The 18,783-nt window shown below is 46.4% G+C and overlaps 1 protein-coding gene across 1 annotated transcript in view; it reads left to right on the top strand.

Moving 5' to 3' along the window:
* Nucleotides 1-355: 355 nt before the first annotated feature.
* The window catches only part of LOC120999598 (calpain-2 catalytic subunit-like), a 68,917-nt gene continuing 50,489 nt past the window's right edge, over nt 356-18,783 (top strand). Inside the window, exons 1-3 of the mRNA XM_040430554.1 lie at nt 356-586; nt 6,364-6,433; nt 16,579-16,697. Coding sequence (XP_040286488.1) covers nt 371-586; nt 6,364-6,433; nt 16,579-16,697 — 405 coding nt within the window. The 5' untranslated portion in view covers nt 356-370. The remainder of the gene's footprint in view (nt 587-6,363; nt 6,434-16,578; nt 16,698-18,783) is intronic.

Below are 18,783 nucleotides of genomic sequence, written 5' to 3'. Positions count from 1 at the left end.
AGGAAAAAATTTGATTCGTTACCACTAAGCGCGAGGAAATTAGCATTCAGTGCGAATCAAATTTTTCCTGAAATTCGGAACGAATTCCACTTTGTCAGCTTCGATTCGCTCATCTCTAGTCAAAATCCCAGAAAACCCCTTTAAGTTACCCTTCTAACCAAACAGGTTTATTAGAGCTGACAACTCTGAATAATAAAGATAAATATTTTTAGGAATCATTAAATGTGTACATAGCCAGGTAAACACAGCTATACCTCACCCCGCCAGTGTGATCCATATCTCCGGGGTTTTATTTAGCATATAACTCAGTATAAATACCTCCCTGTGGATTCTCTATAATCATACACTACAGCGCAGAGAGCTTCACATCATGTCCGGAGTTGCCTCTAAAGCTGCGCGTCTTGGCTCCATCAACAACCCAGTAAAATTTAAGGATCAAGACTTTGAGAAACTGAAGGCAGAATGCTTGGCCTCTCGCACTTTATTTGAAGATCCAGAATTTCCCGCTGCTCCGGCCTCTATGGGATTTGACGAATATGGTCCAGAGTCAGAATATGTAAAGGGGCTCGAGTGGAAGAGGGCTTCGGTAAGGACCTGTTTAAGACTAATGTCTATGTATATTCTTCTTCTTTTTAGAGGAGGCGGTAGGAAAGAAGTTAAATATGTGAAATGATATCATTACTGTACATTCTCTGAACTGCTTCCTGTTCGGATTGCTCCCGTTGAATGTGCTGCTCTTTTGACACCATGTTTTACAACAGGAGACGCTGAGCGGATTGATATATATATCTTGTTAGTCTCAGTATAACTTGAGATAGTATTGGAGTCTGATGGGTGGTCTTACCAAGTGGGACTGCCCTCTGGACCTATTGTAAGGAGCAGGGATTGATACTGGTAAATCACAAGTTATACTAAATCTTCCCCCACTAAACTATATCAAACACCTCATTCTGTTTTGTAATATGCTGCTCACAGACAGCCATTACATTCAATGTGACTGATGCCCTGAACAACATTACAATAAAGTATACCTAGTGTACAGGGCCGGTTCTAGGTGAAATGGGGCCCTGGGGCGAAAAACAATAAGGCCCCCCAAAGCCCCCCCCCCCCCCAATGACACTTGTTGACTTTAACGTCCCGTATTGACTCTGGAGATTTAATTTGTGGACGTTCATACAAAATAAACTGTATATTGTGGGGCACAGTGGATGCTATATGTGTATAACAAACATATTTCACATGAAAACTTACAATTACTTGGTTTGGCCCTTGGGGATCTCGGACGCCACTTCAACACTTTGGCCGGGGGCTCAGTGGAGCTGATGTTGTGTTTTATCCTAATGATAAAAAGATTTCATAATAAGGATTTGCAGAAGGGGCAGAGGGATAGCAGAGCAGGGAGAGGCTGGTGCTGCTACTAGGGGGTCATACCATGGGGGAGTAATAAAGCCCACCATAATGCCCCCAGTAGAACTAGTTCTCCTTATAATGTGACAGTGCAAAAAATACCCCCTTGTAATGCTCCCAGTTGAGCTAATGTTCCAAATAGTGCACCCATAATGTGGCAGTATAAAATACACCTATATAGTGCCCCCAGTAAATGCCCCCATAGTGCTCCTCTCCCCCTCCCTCCTAGTGCCCCCCATAATGTACCAGTATAAAATGCCCCATATATAGTGCCCCAGTAGATGCCCTCAGTGTCCCCCATAATTTGTAAGTATAAAATACCCCTTCTTAGTGCCCCCGTAGATGACCCCATAGTACTCCTCTTCCACCTTCACCATAGTACCCACCATAATGTGTCACAGTATAAAATACTACTGTACAGAGCCCCCATATAAAATACCCCTTCTTTGTGGCCTCAGTAGATGCCACTATAGTACCCACCAATAATGTGCCAGTAAGAAGTCCCCCCATAGTGCCACCCAATAATGTGCCAGTAATAAGTGCCCCCATAGATGTCCCTCCCAATAATGTGCCAGTAAAATGTGCCCCCATAGATGCCCCCCAATCATATGCCAGTAATAAGAGCCCCCCCACCATCTTGTGCCAGTAACAAGATCCCCCCCATATCATGTGCCAGTAGCCAGAGGCCCCCCCATATCATGTGCCAGTAGCCAGAGCCCCCCCATATCATGTGCCAGTAGCCAGAGCCCCATGTGCCAGTAGCCAGAGGCCCCCCCATCATGTGCCAGTAACCAGAGCCCCCCCATATCATGTGCCAGTAGCCAGAGCCCCCATATCATGTGCCAGTAGCCAGAGCCCCCTTCATATCATGTGCCAGTAGCCAGAGCCCCCCCATATCATGTGCCAGTAGTCAGAGCCTCCCATATCATGTGCCAGTAGCCAGAGCCCCCCCATATCATGTGCCAGTAGCCAGAGCCCCATGTGCCAGTAGCCAGAGGCCCCCCATCATGTGCCAGTAGCCAGAGCCCTCCCCCCCATATCATGTGCCAGTAGCCAGAGCCCCCCCCATATCATGTGCCAGTAGCCAGAGCCCCATGTGCCAGTAGCCAGAGGCCCCCCATCATGTGCCAGTAGCCAGAGCCCTCCCCCCCATATCATGTGCCAGTAGCCAGAGCCCCCCATATCATGTGCCAGTAGCCAGAGCCCCATGTGCCAGTAGCCAGAGGCCCCCCCATCATGTGCCAGTAACCAGAGCCCCCCCATATCATGTGCCAGTAGCCAGAGCCCCCATATCATGTGCCAGTAGCCAGAGCCCCCTTCATATCATGTGCCAGTAGCCAGAGCCCCCCCCATATCATGTGCCAGTAGTCAGAGCCTCCCATATCATGTGCCAGTAGCCAGAGCCCCCCCATATCATGTGCCAGTAGCCAGAGCCCCATGTGCCAGTAGCCAGAGGCCCCCCATCATGTGCCAATAGCCAGAGCCCTCCCCCCCATATCATGTGCCAGTAGCCAGAGCCCCCCATATCATGTGCCAGTAGCCAGAGCCCCATGTGCCAGTAGCCAGAGGGCCCCCCATCTTGTGCCAGTAGCCAGAGCCCTCCCCCCATATCATGTGCCAGTAGCCAGAGCCCCCCCATATCATGTGCCAGTAGCCAGAGCCCCCCCATATCATGTGCCAGTAGCCAGAGCCCCCCTCATATCATGTGCCAGTAGCCAGAGCCCCCCCATCATGTGCCAGTAGCCAGAGCCCCCCATATCATGTGCCAGTAGCCAGAGCCCCCCCCATATCATGTGCCAGTAGCCAGAGACCCCCTCATATCATGTGCCAGTAGCCAGAGCCCCCCCTATCATGTGCCAGTAGCCAGAGCCCCCCCCTATCATGTGTCAGTAGCCAGAGGCCCCCTATCACGTGCCAGTAGCCAGAGCCCCCCCCCCTCATATCAGTAGCCGCCAGTATTGTACACCAAAAACACAAAAAAAAACAACTTATACTTACCTCCATGTCAGCGATGCAATGCAGGCCTCTTCCGGCCTGTGTCCCGCGCTGTACGGCTCAGGCGGCGCGATGACGTCATCACGCTGCCGGCCTAGTGCCTGCAGCCTATCAGAGGAACAGGGGAGGGACACACCTCTCCCTCCCCTGCCACACAGCACAACCATCTGTATCGCCGTCCTCAGGACAGCGATACAGATGACTATGGAGATGAGCGCTTCCACAATCTAAGCGCTCATCTCCCTGTGTGACTGTCCTGCCGCCGCTGCCCCCACTTGCCGCCACGGGGCCCACGAAAATATATTTAGTTGGGGGCCCCTAAGAACTTGGGGGCCCGGGGGCAATTCACCCCCTTGCCTTAATGGAAGCGCCGGCCCTGCTAGTGTACAGGGTGTGGGGGTGGGAGGGAATAGGACCCAACAATTCTCTATTAATCCCTGTGTCATGCTCCACCCTCCAGGGATTTGCACTAGTGCATCAATTTTATTCAGACAGTTCTTTTAAGTAAACCTTTTCCCCTTGGCATACCTAAGGCTCCAGAAGTGCTAGTTTTCTAGTTTTTTAGACTACATACATGTCACTGGGTACACATACAGCAACAAAGAGTTCACATACAGCAACCCAGCCTGAGGGTAAAGGATGGAAGGGGTAGTAGTGTTGGTGGTTGTAGTTGTCACTTGTAACACCCCAGAGTGATGTTACCACTCCTGCACCCTGCTACTATCTCTAATGAGCTAGCCTCATGTCATCTTATGCATTTATTTCCAGGTCCTCCACACTGTGCATTCCTAATCTGTTTGCAACTGTTATGTTCATGTAATGTGCCTTGTTCATCAGCAGGTGGCAGCAAACATGGCAGAGCTGTACTGGAACTTCTGGCCATTCCATTCTAACCCCCCTCTGGAGAGAAGTGGGCTTGTCCTACTTCCTGCATGAAGGGTGGGGACCAGTTAGTCAGTCTAGTTTACCCCCAGCTAGGGGAAGGGTGTGCAGGGGCGTGCCTATGCCAGCCAGAGCACCTTAAGCTCCGCTTGCTATGGAGGTCAAAGCTTGAAGTCTCAGGAGCCAGGAGCAAAGTTCCCTGGTATAACCTAGAGTCAGACTACAGAGAAGAAGTGCAGCCTACAGAATAAGCTGAGTTATACAGCCAGACTGTCAGTACAGCAGAGTCAGAGCGAAACAGAGATATAGCAGAGTTGAGTTTGCCTGTCAGTTTCATGCTAAAGCCTGCTGGAACCTAGACAAAGCTGTAAACCATTGGAGGAAATGTTTATGTAAAGCTGGTGTTGAACTTTATCTCAAGAACTGGACTCAAGTTATTTCTTCAAATTCCTCAATTATTCCCCCTATTTATTGCTTCGAAGCCAAAGCCTGGGGTCCAGCGGTATCCAGGTAGGAGCACCGTGACACACATAAAGAGACATTTTAGGCCGCAACATACCACTCGACATTTCCTACACCTGGGACGCGACATAGAGGGCCCTGGGGCGCGGTCGCCCGTTGCACACTCACGGTGGCTGGATCCTTCTTCCTCGCTCCCAGGGCTGTCACAGGGATGGTGTGCACCTGGTTGTTGTGACTGGAAACAGTCCCCCCTGGGGCACACCCTATCGGTGTCTCCTGTCTGATGGATGGAGGGGTGCCCTTGATGGTGTCGTAGTGCGGAGTTATAAGATTGGAGACAGGCAGCCAAGTGCAGTAGAACTAAATGGAGAATCTTTACTAAAGTGCAAAGGTCACAAACACCTCCACCCAAAATGGAGGCACAAGTCTTGATAACACAGTTTCAACAAATACTGGCTTAAGCAGGGGTTATCTTTGGAGCCCCCCTGATATGTTCATTTATTTTTTTTTGAACAAGATGCAACTCCAAAACCAGCACCACAAATTGAGCTGGAAAGGGCTGCGAGAAGCCAAAGGTGCCCTAACCAGGACTGTAAGGTCCAGCAGCCATAAACGTGCATTACCCTCACAGGCTTAGGGCTCATGCACACGACAGTTGTTGTTTTGCGGTCCATTTTTCACGGATCCGTTGTTCAGTATCTGAGGTTTTTTTCCTCTGATTTAAGTCCTCTTCCATTCTGTTATTGCACAAAACATATCCGTATGGTTTCCGTATTTGATCAGTTTTGTTTGCGGATCGCATACAGAAGCAGTAACTTATTAATCACCAAACACGTGAGCAATATGGGCTGGGCAAAGCATTTCTACAGTATGGATCGGCAAAATACGAATGACATACGGATGTGTTCCATGTGTGTTCCGTTTTTCTTCACGGACCCCTTGACTTGAATGAGGCCTCGGACTGTGATTTGCGGACAATAATAGGACATGCACTACTTTTTTGTGAAACGGCCATGCGGACAAACGGAAACGGAATGCGCACGGAGTAACTTCTGTATTTTCTACAGCCCCATTGAAGAGAACGGTTCCGCATACGGTCCGCAAAAACAACGGAACGGAAGCGGAAAGAAAATACGTTTGTGTGCATGAGTGTTTAATAAACCGTCTTACAGCTGCTCAACCGTCTCAGGGGTTCCTTATTTGCACACCACCTCAGGGGTTCACTAACTGGAGTCTGCTTTGGGTCTGAAATGAGCTGGTTCTGATTGTCAAGACTGGATGCAACTCCTTCAGCAGCTTGTCAGACTCAAGCTCAGACTGTACTCTATGACTGACTGTACCGAGAGGAGGCCAAGCCCAGCATTTCAGCTTAAAGCCCATGTCTATAGTAAAAAACAATGCAAATCCAATCTTCAGAAATATACAGCACATTCTCCCAACTTGATCCACTAGCAGTGGCCTAGTGGATCACTGCATGAACATGTCCATGTGACTTTCCACCAATAGTGATCTCATTAGCTGTGCTGTATAAATGTCTTTGTCGATGATTATAAAGTATTTTTAGGTAATGATATGGGTTTATGACTGATAAGAAAAAAAAAGTGTTTAATTTTACAGGCATTAAAGAAGAACCCAGTGTTTATCGTAGGAGGGGCAGAACGTGAAGATGTCCAACAGGGAGAAATGCGTAAGTGGAGCTGAATTCAATGAAATATGAAAATTTAAAGATATAATACATTTAGATGACAACACTATATACTATAAAGGTCATTTACTATGAAGAAATACTCCTAAGGCTGGTTTCACACTTGCGTTGTCCGGATCCTGCGTGTACTCCATTTGCCGGAATTACACGCCGGATCCGGAAAAACTCAAGTGAACTGAAAGCATTTGAAGACGGATCCGTCTTCAAAATGCGTTCAGTGTTACTATGGCAGCCAGGACGCTATTAAAGTCCTGGCTGCCATAGTAGGAGCGGGGAGCGGGGGAGCGGTATACTTACAGTCCGTGCGGCTCCCGGGGCGCTCCAGAATGACGTCAGAACACCCCATGCGCATGGATGATGTGATCCATGTGATCACGTCATCCATGCGCGTGGGGCGCCCTGACGTCAGTCTGAAGCGCCCCGGGAGCCGCACGGACGGTAAGTACACTGCTCCCCTGCACCCCACTACACTTTACCATGGCAAACAGGACTTTAGCGTCTTAGCAGCCATGGTAACCATTCAGAAAAAGCTAAACGTCGGATCCGGCAATGCGCCGAAACGACGTTTAGCTTAAGGCCGGATCCGGATTAATGCCTTTCAATGGGCATTCATTCCGGATCCGGCCTTGCGGCAAGTCTTCAGGATTTTTGGCCGGAGCAAAAAACTTTCCGGTCCGGAACTGAAGACATCCTGATGCATCCTGAACGGATTTCTCTCCATTCAGAATGCATGGGGATAAAACTGATCAGGATTCTTCCGGCATAGAGCCCCGACGACGGAACTCTATGCCGGAAGAAAAGAACGCAAGTGTGAAAGAGCCCTAAATTAGGCATATTTCCGGCACAGATGCGACTTCGCCCTGCTAACGGCAGGTCTAAAATTGTGGGCGAGGAAGGGGACGGGCCGGCAGGCCAATCTTACTCGCCATTTTCTACACCCGTTTAGACAGCTAGGAGTGGCCCGCGCCTCCTTATAACTCCGGCAGAACCACTGCTAGCTAGGGGTTTATTAAGACCGGTGTCTAAAACTCTAAATAAATGTGTCCCTATGTGCATAGACTCTGTATTTAGGACTTTATCACTTCCCAGTTTCTGTAAGAGGTCCTCCTCTAAAGACTGATTTCGTCTATGGACATTGGCTCCCATTTATTGCAATTACCATACCATGCCCTGCAGCGAGCCCCTGAGTCAGAACAGAAGATGGGAGTATACTTGCGAAGAAAAGAGGTTTGTTCAGCCCGTCTTGGTAGAAATCCAAAGGCACTTTATTGAGTATTCAATATTAAAAACATCCAGGTACAGAATGCAAGGTCTACGCGTTTCGGGCAGGAAACATTTTAGCCCTTACTCATGACTGCTTCAGATACACTGAGAAATGTACCTTTATAGGGGGAAGGGGGAACCACACCTGAGGCAATCAAGCATGAAAAGGCCCCTCCCTCCTATAGCGGTACACAGAGGTAAAAACATACTAAAAATAACAGATATAAATCACTCTAAGTAACTTAAAGAAGTAGGGAAAATAGATGTTAGTATTGCAAGATTGGATCCAATCTTTTGTTTAGACCTTGGGGCTGGCGGCTTTCCAACTGGAAAATCCAATTGGATTCTCTGTTTAAAAGTTTCCTTCTTCTATCGCCACCTCTCACTGGTCTATTAACCTTTTCAATGCCTTGCACAGACATATCAGAGGTATCGCCACCATGAATTATCGCAAAATGGAGACTTGCCGCCGAAATTTTGCGGCTTTCATGGTGTGGCACATCTGATATGCGTTTTCTGTTTCGCGTTTTTATTGCATTTGTGATACATCCTACGTATTGCAACATAAATAGCATAGGTGGTGTTGCAATTCAAGTAGGATTGTATCACAAAACATTAGCACTAGACTCAAAGGTTCGGGGGATTTTCATATATCTGCAACAGGTGCATATAGAGTGCCCACATTTGTAATTTCCCTTTGTCGACAGCCATGTACCTTGTGATGTCAGAGACTTCTTGCTTTGAAAAAGGCTCGGACTCACGATATTGGCTACAGTGGGAGCTTTTCGTGCTGCACATTTGACACCATTTTGTGCTACTGTTGCCCAATTTTTGTCACATGCTAAAACTGAAAAATATGTTTTTTGACAATATTGCAAATTTGTGTATATTCACTGCTATATTGTGTAACAAAAACATTTTTCTTTTTATATTTTGTATCCCGATCTGTCTCATGTCTTGTTGCTTTTAATTTTTTGGGGTTAACTGAAATGAATTCATCCCTATTCATACCCGAGACATCTTTATTATGTTTTGTCATTATTTGTTTGGGATATGCTCTATGTGTCAACCTCTTGATAATGGGAGTAGTAGCAGCCCTGATGATGATGTGTCACAGTGTACTCCCTTAGGCTGTTGTTCCCTGGGGTCGGAGCAGTGAAGGAGCAGCAACCTTTTTTTCCCCACAGAGCACTCCCTGTAGCAAGAGCCCCTGCCCAATGGTAATTTTGATGTGCCCTTAAATGCCCATGTGGGTGCAAAGCAGGGCTTGAAATGGTGCAATGGCTAGTGTGTGGTGTTTGTAACCAGGCCAGATTGAACTTTACAAAAGTGTCTCTTTACTGTGCACTGAATAGGAGTTGTAGTACATCCAGCAATTATCTGTACACAGTGCAATTCCACCCAGATGTTCAAGCATGAGCTAAGCAATTAGTTTGCAGCAATGGTCCTCTGATTACTCTTTCTCTTGCTAGAGTCTCTAGCACTGGGATCTCCGGCTAATAACAGTAATCTGTCACAATGTCCGCAGTTCGCACAGCGGTATGTGGTTCCAATAAAATGATTGAAATATTTTAACTGAAGAGTGCAGGGTGTCTTAATTCATTATCCCTAAACTGCAACATGACCTGAGAATGCTGTACACCTGATCATCTTGCCAACAAAAATGTCATAGCCCTTGAATCCACAAATTTTGGTTGCATAGGGTGTCTTAACTTACCTATGCAGCAGCAAAGTCTGTAATGCTTTACACTGGTTACCTTGCTGACTGGAACGCTGTAGCTTTGGAGAATATCTGCAGTTCTGTCTTTGCAGTATCTATGTAGTAGCACAGGACACACTTGATTTGGAGCATATTCTCTCTGCTGTCTGTCTCCTCCAGGTTTGTCCCCACACTCCCTACTCCTAACACAACTAGAATCTTCTGAACCTCGGGGGTGCGAATAGTACACACCCTAAGTTCCAGAGAAGGCTGAGCCAGGATTTATCCCTTGCTTAAATATTTGTTGTGTCACATTACATAGTTTTTTATAACTTTACAGTACAGAAAATTGTCAAACAATTGCAGATACTCCTTTCTGCTGTGGTACTGCACACAGACAAAACATGAAGCGAGATTCTCTAATATGGCCGCCCCAGGAAAATATTAAAAATGTAAAATAAAAAAGCTACAACATTAACCCCTTCCTGACGCAGCAATTTTCCATTTTTGTGTTTTCATTTCTTGCTCTTTGCCTTCCCGGAGTAATAACTTTTTATTTTTCTGTTCACATAGCCATTTGAGGGCTTATTTTTTGCCTGACAAGTTGAACTTTCTAATGCCACTGTTTAATATTGCATAGGATGTAGTGGGATGCAGGGAAAAAAAGACCAAATGGGGTGGAATTTGAAAAAAATAACGCTATTCCGCCACAGTTTTATAAGTTTTGTTTTTACGCTGTTCACTCTGCGGTAAAACTGACTTGTGCTCCTCATTCTTCTGTTCAGTAAAATAATGGCGATACCACATATGTATAGTTTTTCTCGTGTTTAACCCCTTAAGGACTCGGCCCTATTTCACCTTCTGGACTTGGCCATTTTTTGCAAATCTGACCAGTATCACTTTAAGTGCTGATAACTTTAAAACGCTTTGACTTATCCAGGCCATTCTGAGATTATTCTTTCGTCACATATTGTACTTCATGACACTGGTAAAATGAAGTAAAAAAAAAAGCATTTTTATTCATAAAAAAATACCAAATTTACCCAGAAATTTAAAAAAATTGCAAATTTCAAGTTTCAATTTCTCTACTTCTATAATACATAGTAATACCTCCAAAAATAGTTATTACTTTACATATGTCTTCTTCATGTTTGGATCATTTTGGGAATGATATTTTATTTTTTGGGGATGTTACAAGGCTTAGAAGTTTAGAAGCAAATCTTTAAATTTTTCTGAAATTTTCAAAAACCCAATTTTTAGGGACCAGTTCAGGTCTGAAGTCACTTTGCGAGGCTTACATAATAGAAACCACCCAAAAATGACCCCATTCTATAAACTACACCCCTCAAGGTATTCAAAACTGATTTTACAAATGTCGTTAACCCTTTAGGTGTTCCACAAGAATTAATGGAAAATAGAGATACAATTTCAAAATGTCACTTTTTTGGCAGATTTTACATTTTAATATATTTTTTTTTACTTTTATAAAGCAAGGGTTAACAGCCAAACAAAACTCAATATTTATGGCCCTGATTCTGTAGTTTACAGAAACATCCCATATGTGGTAGCAAACTACTGTACGGGCACACGGCAGGGCGCAGAAGGAAAGGAATGCCATACGGTTTTTGGAAGGCAGATTTTGCTGGACTGGTTTTTTTGACACCATGTCCCATTTGAAGCCCCCCTGATGCACCCCTAGAGTAGAAACTCCAAAAAAGTGGCCCCATTTTAGAAACTACGGGATAGGGTGGCAGTATTGTTGGTACTAGTTTAGGGTACATATGATTTTTGGTTGCTCTATATTAAACTTTATGTGAGGCAAGATAACAAGAAATAGCTGTTTTGGCAGCGTTTTTATTTTGTTATTTACAACATTCATCTGACAGGTTAGATCATGTGGTATTTTTATAGACCAGGTTGTCACGGATGCGGCGATACCTAATATGTATACTTTTTATTTATGTAAGTTTTACACAATGATTTCATTTTTGAAGCAAAAAAATCATGTTTTAGTGTTGCCATAGTCTGAGAGCCATAATTTTTTCAGTTTTTGGGCGATTACCTTGGGTAGGGTATGATTTTTGCGGGATGAGATGACGGTTTTATTGGCACTATTTTGATCGCTTGCTATTTCACTTTTTGTGATGTAAGGACATCAGTGACATGCAGACAGTACTCGATGATGATGATGATGTAGCTGATCGCACTTGGGAGCCGGGTGAAATAGGGGCTTCATCATCATCAGGAGAAGAGGGTGGCAGCTTGCCCCTGAGGCAACGGCAGAGCCAACAAGTCGCTAGCGTGGCAGGGAGTCAGCAGGGTGGCAGCAGTGGGAGGTCGGGAGCCAAACGTGCTCGGGGTAGACCACCTGCTTCACAGGAGCCTACCTTCCCGGAAAGTAGTGGTGCAGGGGTTCACGGAAGCAGCGGCTGTAGCAGTCAGTCTGTGCGGAGTGTTGGGGGTAAAATCAGCTACTCGGCGGTGTGGCAGTTTTTTGTTAAGTCATGGCCATTTGTAGAATCTTCGGGCAGAAAGTGAAGAATGGCCAGGGTGCCAATGTTGGCACCACAGCCCTGCGTCAACATATGCAGCGTCACCATAAAGTGGCCTGGGAGAATTGTGGCTCCGATGTGGTGGTCCAGACTGCCGCAGCAACTGCTGCATCACCCAGTGTCACACACCCAATTTCAGGCAGTCAAAGCTCCACCACCTCAGCCGAATGGAGCTGTCTGTCATTCCCATCTTCTGCTGGTCCAGATGCTCCTGCTCCTACTCCTAGTCAGTCATTCCGTCAGCAATTGATCACCGAAGCAATTGCCAGGAGACAGCAGTATGCGTGCACGCATCCAACAGTGCAGAAGCTGAACGTGCTCCTGTAAAATTTGCTGGTGCTGAAGTCCCTCCCTTTCCAAGTGGTGGACTCTGCACCTTTCAGAGAACTGATGGCTTGTGCCAAGCAGAGGTGGAGAGTCCCAAGCCGCCATTTCTTTGCCAAAAAGGCAGTACCAGCACTGCACACGTACAGTACAGACCAAAAGTTTGGACACACCTTCTCATTCAAAGAGTTTTCTTTATTTTCATGACTATGAAAATTGTACAGGGTGGGCCATTTATATGGATACACCTTAATAAAATGGGAATGGTTGGTGATATTAACTTCCTGTTTGTGGCATATTAGTATATGTGAGGGGGGAAACTTTTCAAGATGGGTGGTGACCAAGTCGGCCATTTTGAATCCAACTTTTGTTTTTTCAATAGGAAGAGGGTCATGTGACACATCAAACTTATTGGGAATTTCACACGAAAAACAATGGTGTGCTTGGTTTTAACGTAACTTTATTCTTTCATCAGTTATTTACAAGTTTCTGAACACAATGTGTTCAATGTGCTGCCCATTGTGTTGGATTGTCAATGCAACCCTCTTCTCCCACTTTTCACACACTGATAGCAACACCACAGGAGAAATGCTAGCACAGGCTTCCAGTATCCGTAGTTTCAGGTGCTGCACATCTCGTATCTTCACAGCATAGACAATTGCCTTCAGATGACCACAAAGATAAAAGTCTAAGGGGGTCAGATCGGGAGACCTTGGGGGCCATTCAACTGGCCCACGACGACCAATCCACTTTCCAGGAAACTGTTCATCTAGCTGGCACGTTCCCTGAGTTTTTTCAGCAAGATGGTGCACCACCACATTATGGGTGTCAGGTCCGAGCATTCCTAGATGAACAGTTTCCTGGAAAGTGGATTAGTCGTCGTGGGCCAGTTGAATAGAGATGGAGGCAGGGAGTCCCTCCAAGTAATTTGCACAAATAGCCTGATGCATGCTCACTTGCTTAGTGACAGCTGAATTGTCACCATTCGGCACAGGGATGACTTCTGGCTCTCCACCTTGTTGGACCCTTGCTACCAGTCCAAATGGGGGCCTTTTTTATACCCGCTGAGAGGGAAGACAAACTGAACTACTATAGAGACATCCTATGTAGTCAGTTGGCCGCTGCCTATCTGCGCCATCGTCCATCCTCTCACAGGTCTGACCGGCAGGGCCCTCTGCGCTCAAGTTCCTCTGCCATGACTGCTGTGGCAGGGTGGGTGGGTAGGAGCAGTTCCAGCTCCATCAGCAGCAACTTGAGTCTAGAGTCGCTGATGAGCAGCTTTCTTCACCTGCCTAGTGAAGAAACTACTCACCAGCAGCAGTAGCTAGACCTGGAGCAGGACCTGAATTAGCAGGTGATGGCATACTTGGACAGCACCCTGCCACCCCACATTGAAGATGCGCTGGACTACTGGGCAGCCAAACTGGATTTGTGTCCGCAACTGGCAGAGTTTGCCCGGGAAAAGCTGTCCTGCCCAGCCAGTAGTGCGGCATTAGAGCTGGTGTTTAGTGCGGTCGGGGCCATAGTTACCCCTAGAAGAACTCGCCTGTCCACCCAAATTGTGGAAAGACTGACCTTTGTCAAGATGAATGAGGTGTGGATCAACCAGGAATTCCACCCACAAATTCCTGATGCATCAGACTAGATCATCTATGGTGCCACACCAACACTTTGACAACAGAGACCGGTTTCTTCTGGCTACCTGCCTCATCTACTATTCTGATGCTGCCACCTGCCTGATGCCACACATCTGATGCCAAGTGCTCCTTTTTTCACCCACCATCTTCAGCTGGTACTGGTATTGCCACCCACCTCCACACTCTGTCACCGGGTCAATCTCTGGTATCCTGATACTGCTGCCACCTCCACACTATGTCACCTTGCCACTCTGTGGTATCCTGATGCTGCTGCTTCCTTATTAACACTATGTTACCTTGCCACTCTGTGGTATCCTGATGCTGCTGCCAACTCCACACTATGTCACCTTGCCACTTTGTGGTCTCCTGATGCTTCTGCTACCTCAACCCTATATCACTGTGCCACTCTGTGGCCTCCTAATGCTGCCACCTCCACACTGTCATTGTGCCACCCTGTGGCCTCCGCATGATGCTGCTGCCACCTCCACACTATGTCACCTTGCCACTCTGTGGCCTCCTAATGCTGCTGCTGCCACCTCCACACTGTCATTGTGCCACCCTGTGGCCTCCTCCTGATGCTGCTGCTGCGGCCACCACCATACTTTGTCATTGTGCCTCACTGCGGCTTTCTGATGCTGCTGCCAACTCCACACTGTCATTGTGCCACTCTGTAGCTTCCTCCTGATGCTTCTGCTGCCGCCACCTCCACACTCTGTCTTTGTGCCACTCTGTGGCCTCCTGATGCTGCTGCTGCCACCTCTACACTGTCATTTCACCACTCTGTGGTCTCCTCCTGATGCTGCTGCCACCTCCAGACTGTCATTGTTCCAAACTGTGGCCTCCTGATGCTGCTGCTGCCACCTCCACCCTGTCATTGTGCCACTCTGTGGCCTCCTGATGTTGCCACCACCTCCATACTGTCATTGTGCCACTCTGTGGCCTCCTGATGATGATGCTTTTACCTCCACACTGTCATTTTGCCACTCTGTGGCCTCCTCCTTATACTGCTGCCACCACCTCCACACTGTCATTGTTCCACTCTGTGGCCTCCTGATGTTGCCACCACCTCCACACTGTCATTGTGTCACCCTGCAGCCTCCTGATGCTGCTGCTGCCACCACCACACTGTCACTATGCCACTCTGTAGCCTCCTCCTGATGCTTCTAATGCTGCCACCTCCATACTGTCATTGTGCCACTCTGTGGCCTCCTGATGATGATGCTTTTACCTTCACACTGTCATTTTGCCACTCTGTGGCCACCTCCTGATGCTGCTGCCACCTCCATTGGGCCACCTTGTGGTCTCCTCATGCTGCTTCCACCTCACCACTATGTCATAGGGCCACTCTGTGGACTTCTCATGCTGTTTCCACCCTCCCCACTTCATGTCTGGGCCACTGTTTTGCCTTTCGGCCTAGCTGACATCATCATTTATTTGACCCTTCTGATCTGTCAGAAGGAAGGAAAAATTAGACGTACAATGGATCCTGTCTATGTAACAGCTGTAAGGCCTGCATGACATAGTCCCTATTTTGCATCAGAATTGGCTTATGACTTGGTAGCCAAAAGCAGGAGTGGGTACAAAACACAGAAGACATGCAAATATTCTATTCACGTGTCATCTCTGTTTTGGATCCACTCCTGTTTTTTTTTTCTTTAGAAAGAGTTTAATTAGATCTAAGCATAGCACTGTGGATGTGCGATCCAGTTCTGTTTTTCTCCCCTTGATATATATCAGATTGCAATTTGTCTAGGATAATGGAATTTTCTGCATTATCCTATACAGAAATAGGTATATTACAGTTTAGTGCTGCCACCGACTGGCCTGAACTGTAATATACAAGTAGTGAGCCTGGAAGCCTAAGGCAACTTTCACACTTGCGCTTTCCCTTTCCATTATTGAGATCCGTCATAGGATCTCGATAGTGGGGGAAACGCTTTCATTTTGTCCCCATTCATTGTCAATGGGGACAAAACTGAATTTAATGAAACAGAATGCATTCAGCTGCAAGCAGCGTTTTTCTGTCCGCGATGTTGTGCGACTTACACAATGTAAGTCAATGGGGACGGATCGGTTTTCTCTGACACAATAGAAAACTGATCCATCCCCCATTGACTTTCATTAGTGTTCATGGCGGATTTCTCTTGGCTATTTTAAAGATATTACAACCAGATCCGTTTATAACGGATGCAGACGGTTGTTTTATCAGAACGGAAGCGTTTTTGCTGACGGATCCAGCAAAAACCCTGGTGTGATAGTAGCCTAATACAGGCTCATTTTTTAGAATGAACGCCTTCTCCCCGATATCTGCAGCCCGTAAAAAGCACACTTCAGGGTTTCTGACTTCTTAGATGCCGTGGTCACATTTGACTATGGCATCTGAGAGGGTAAATGTCCGCAATAGGCATTACTGATGGTTGCAGACATTAGCTGCTCGTGTCTGCTGTATGAAGCAGCAGGCACCCACTAGTTATGGAGCTCGATCCACTCTGGAGCATGCTCCATCATTAAAGACCCCTGTACATATATGGCGGATGTTGTGAAGGGGTAAAAAATAACTCATTCATTATTGCTGTTCTTCAGACTTACTCCAAATGATTGGAAACTAAAATGAAAGACATTCCTTTGACCCTTGACTCTTCCTTTACACAGTTGACTGTTGGCTCCTCGCCTCAGTCGCATGTCTCACATTGAATCAAGATTGCCTCTTCCGTGTGGTTCCATCAAATCAATCCTTTGACAAAGACTATGCCGGGATCTTTTATTTCAAGGTACAGTAACTTCTTTATGTGAAAAAATGTAAAGCTTCTGGGCCACAGTGCAAAGTCTTTACCAGGGCCCCACCTACCATGTACCATTGATAATACTAGTATCATCTTTTATGGAAGGGGCGTCCTTGGTCACCCCCAGGCCTTAGGAGCTGGGTGTGACTGCTACCTCCATACCTCCTAGAGAAGCCCCTGCATAGAATCCAGTTGATTCACATTTGACAACCACTTCTTTTTCTCCATTGTAGATTCATATTGAGGACATGAAAACAGTGAAGGAACACGTATGGAATTAAGTAGCTAACAGAAAAGTATTAAACAATCCAGAATATGTTTTATATTTTAGGTTCTTCACAGTCCCCCTTTTTGCTTTGATCACAGCTTTGCACACTTTTGGCATTCTCTCGATCAGCTTCATGAGGTATTCGCCTGGAATGGTTTTCTAACAGTCTTCAAGAAGTTCCCAGATGTGCTGGGCACTTGTTGGCTGTTTTTCCTTCACTTTGCAGTCCAACTTATCCTCAATTTGGTTAAGTTAGGGTGGATGTGGAGGCCATGCCATCTGACACAGTACTCCATCAGTCTCCTTCTTGGTCACATAGTTCTTGCATAACCTGGAGGTATGTTTGGGGTCACTGTCCTGTTAAAACCCAAATGATGGTCCTACTAAGCACAAATCAGATGGGATGGCATGTCCCTGCAGAATGCTGTGGTAGTCATGCTGGTTAGGTTTGTACGGTTCTTAATCTCTGTAAAGCATTTATGAAGCCTTTCATTTGAGGTGTTGCTAATTTGCAGTTTATGAAGTTGGTACCTCTCATGAACTTATCCTTTGCAGCAGGTTTAACTCTTGGTCTTCTTTTCCTGGGGTGGCCAGAATGAGAGCCAATTTCATCATAGCATTTGATGGTTTTTAATCATGACTGCTCTTGAGGATGCCTTCAAAGTTCTGGAAGTATTCCAGATTGACTGGCCTTCATGTCCTAAAGTAATGATGAACTGTAATTTCTCTTTACTTAAGTGGTTCTTGACATAATGTGGATAAGAACAGTAGAAGAGTAGAGCTAAACACTGTATAAAACTGCACTCAACTGATGGTCTCAAACACATTATAAAAGGCAAGAAATTCCACAAATTAACTGTTAACAGGAATACCTGTTAGGGTTCGTTCACACGAACGTTTTTTGTGTTCCTTATACGGTCCGTATACGGAATCATTCATTTCAATGGGTCCGCAAAAGATGCGGACAGCACTCCGTGTGCTGTCCGGATCCGTTGCGTGACCCTGCAAAAATTATGAGGCATGTCCTATTCTCGTCCATTTTGCGGACAAGAATAGACATTTCTATAATGGGCCTCCTGTTCCGTTCTGCAAATTGCGGAAGGCACACAGACGGCATCCATTTTTTGCGGATCCGCAAAAAACGGCACGGTCGTGTGAATGAGCCCTTAATTGCAAACCATTCCAGGAGACTACCTCATGAAGCTGATTGAGAGAATGCTAAGGCCCCTTTCACACGGGCGAGTATTCCGCGCGGATGCGATGAGTGAGTTGAACGCATTGCACCCGCACTGAATACCAACCCATTAATTTCTATGGGGCTGTTCACATGAGCGGTGATTTTCACGCATCACTTGTGCGTTGCGTGAAAATCGCAGCATGCTCTATATTCTGCAAGCAAGTGCGGACGCAGTGCGATTTTCACGCACGGTTGCTAGGAGACGATCGGGATGGAGACCCGATCATTATTATTTTCCCTTATAACATGGTTATAAGAGAAAATAATAGCATTCTGAATACAGAATGCATAGTAAAATAGCGCTGGAGGGGTTAAAAAAAATAATAATAATAATTTTACTCGCCTTAATCCACTTGATCGCGCTGCCGGCATTCTCGTCTGTCTCCTTCTTTGCTGAACAGGACCTGTGGTGAGCATTCATTGCAGGAACAGGACCTGTGGTGACGTCACTCCGGTCATCACATGATCTTTTACTATGGTAATGGATCATGTGATGACCAGAGTGACGTCACCACAGGTCCTGTTCCTGCAATGAATGCTCACCACGGGTCCTGTTCAGCAAAGAAGGA

Source organism: Bufo bufo, chromosome 4, assembly GCF_905171765.1.
Source record: "Bufo bufo chromosome 4, aBufBuf1.1, whole genome shotgun sequence".
NCBI lineage: Eukaryota > Metazoa > Chordata > Amphibia > Anura > Bufonidae > Bufo > Bufo bufo.
This window is presented reverse-complemented; position numbering and strand designations above follow the sequence as displayed.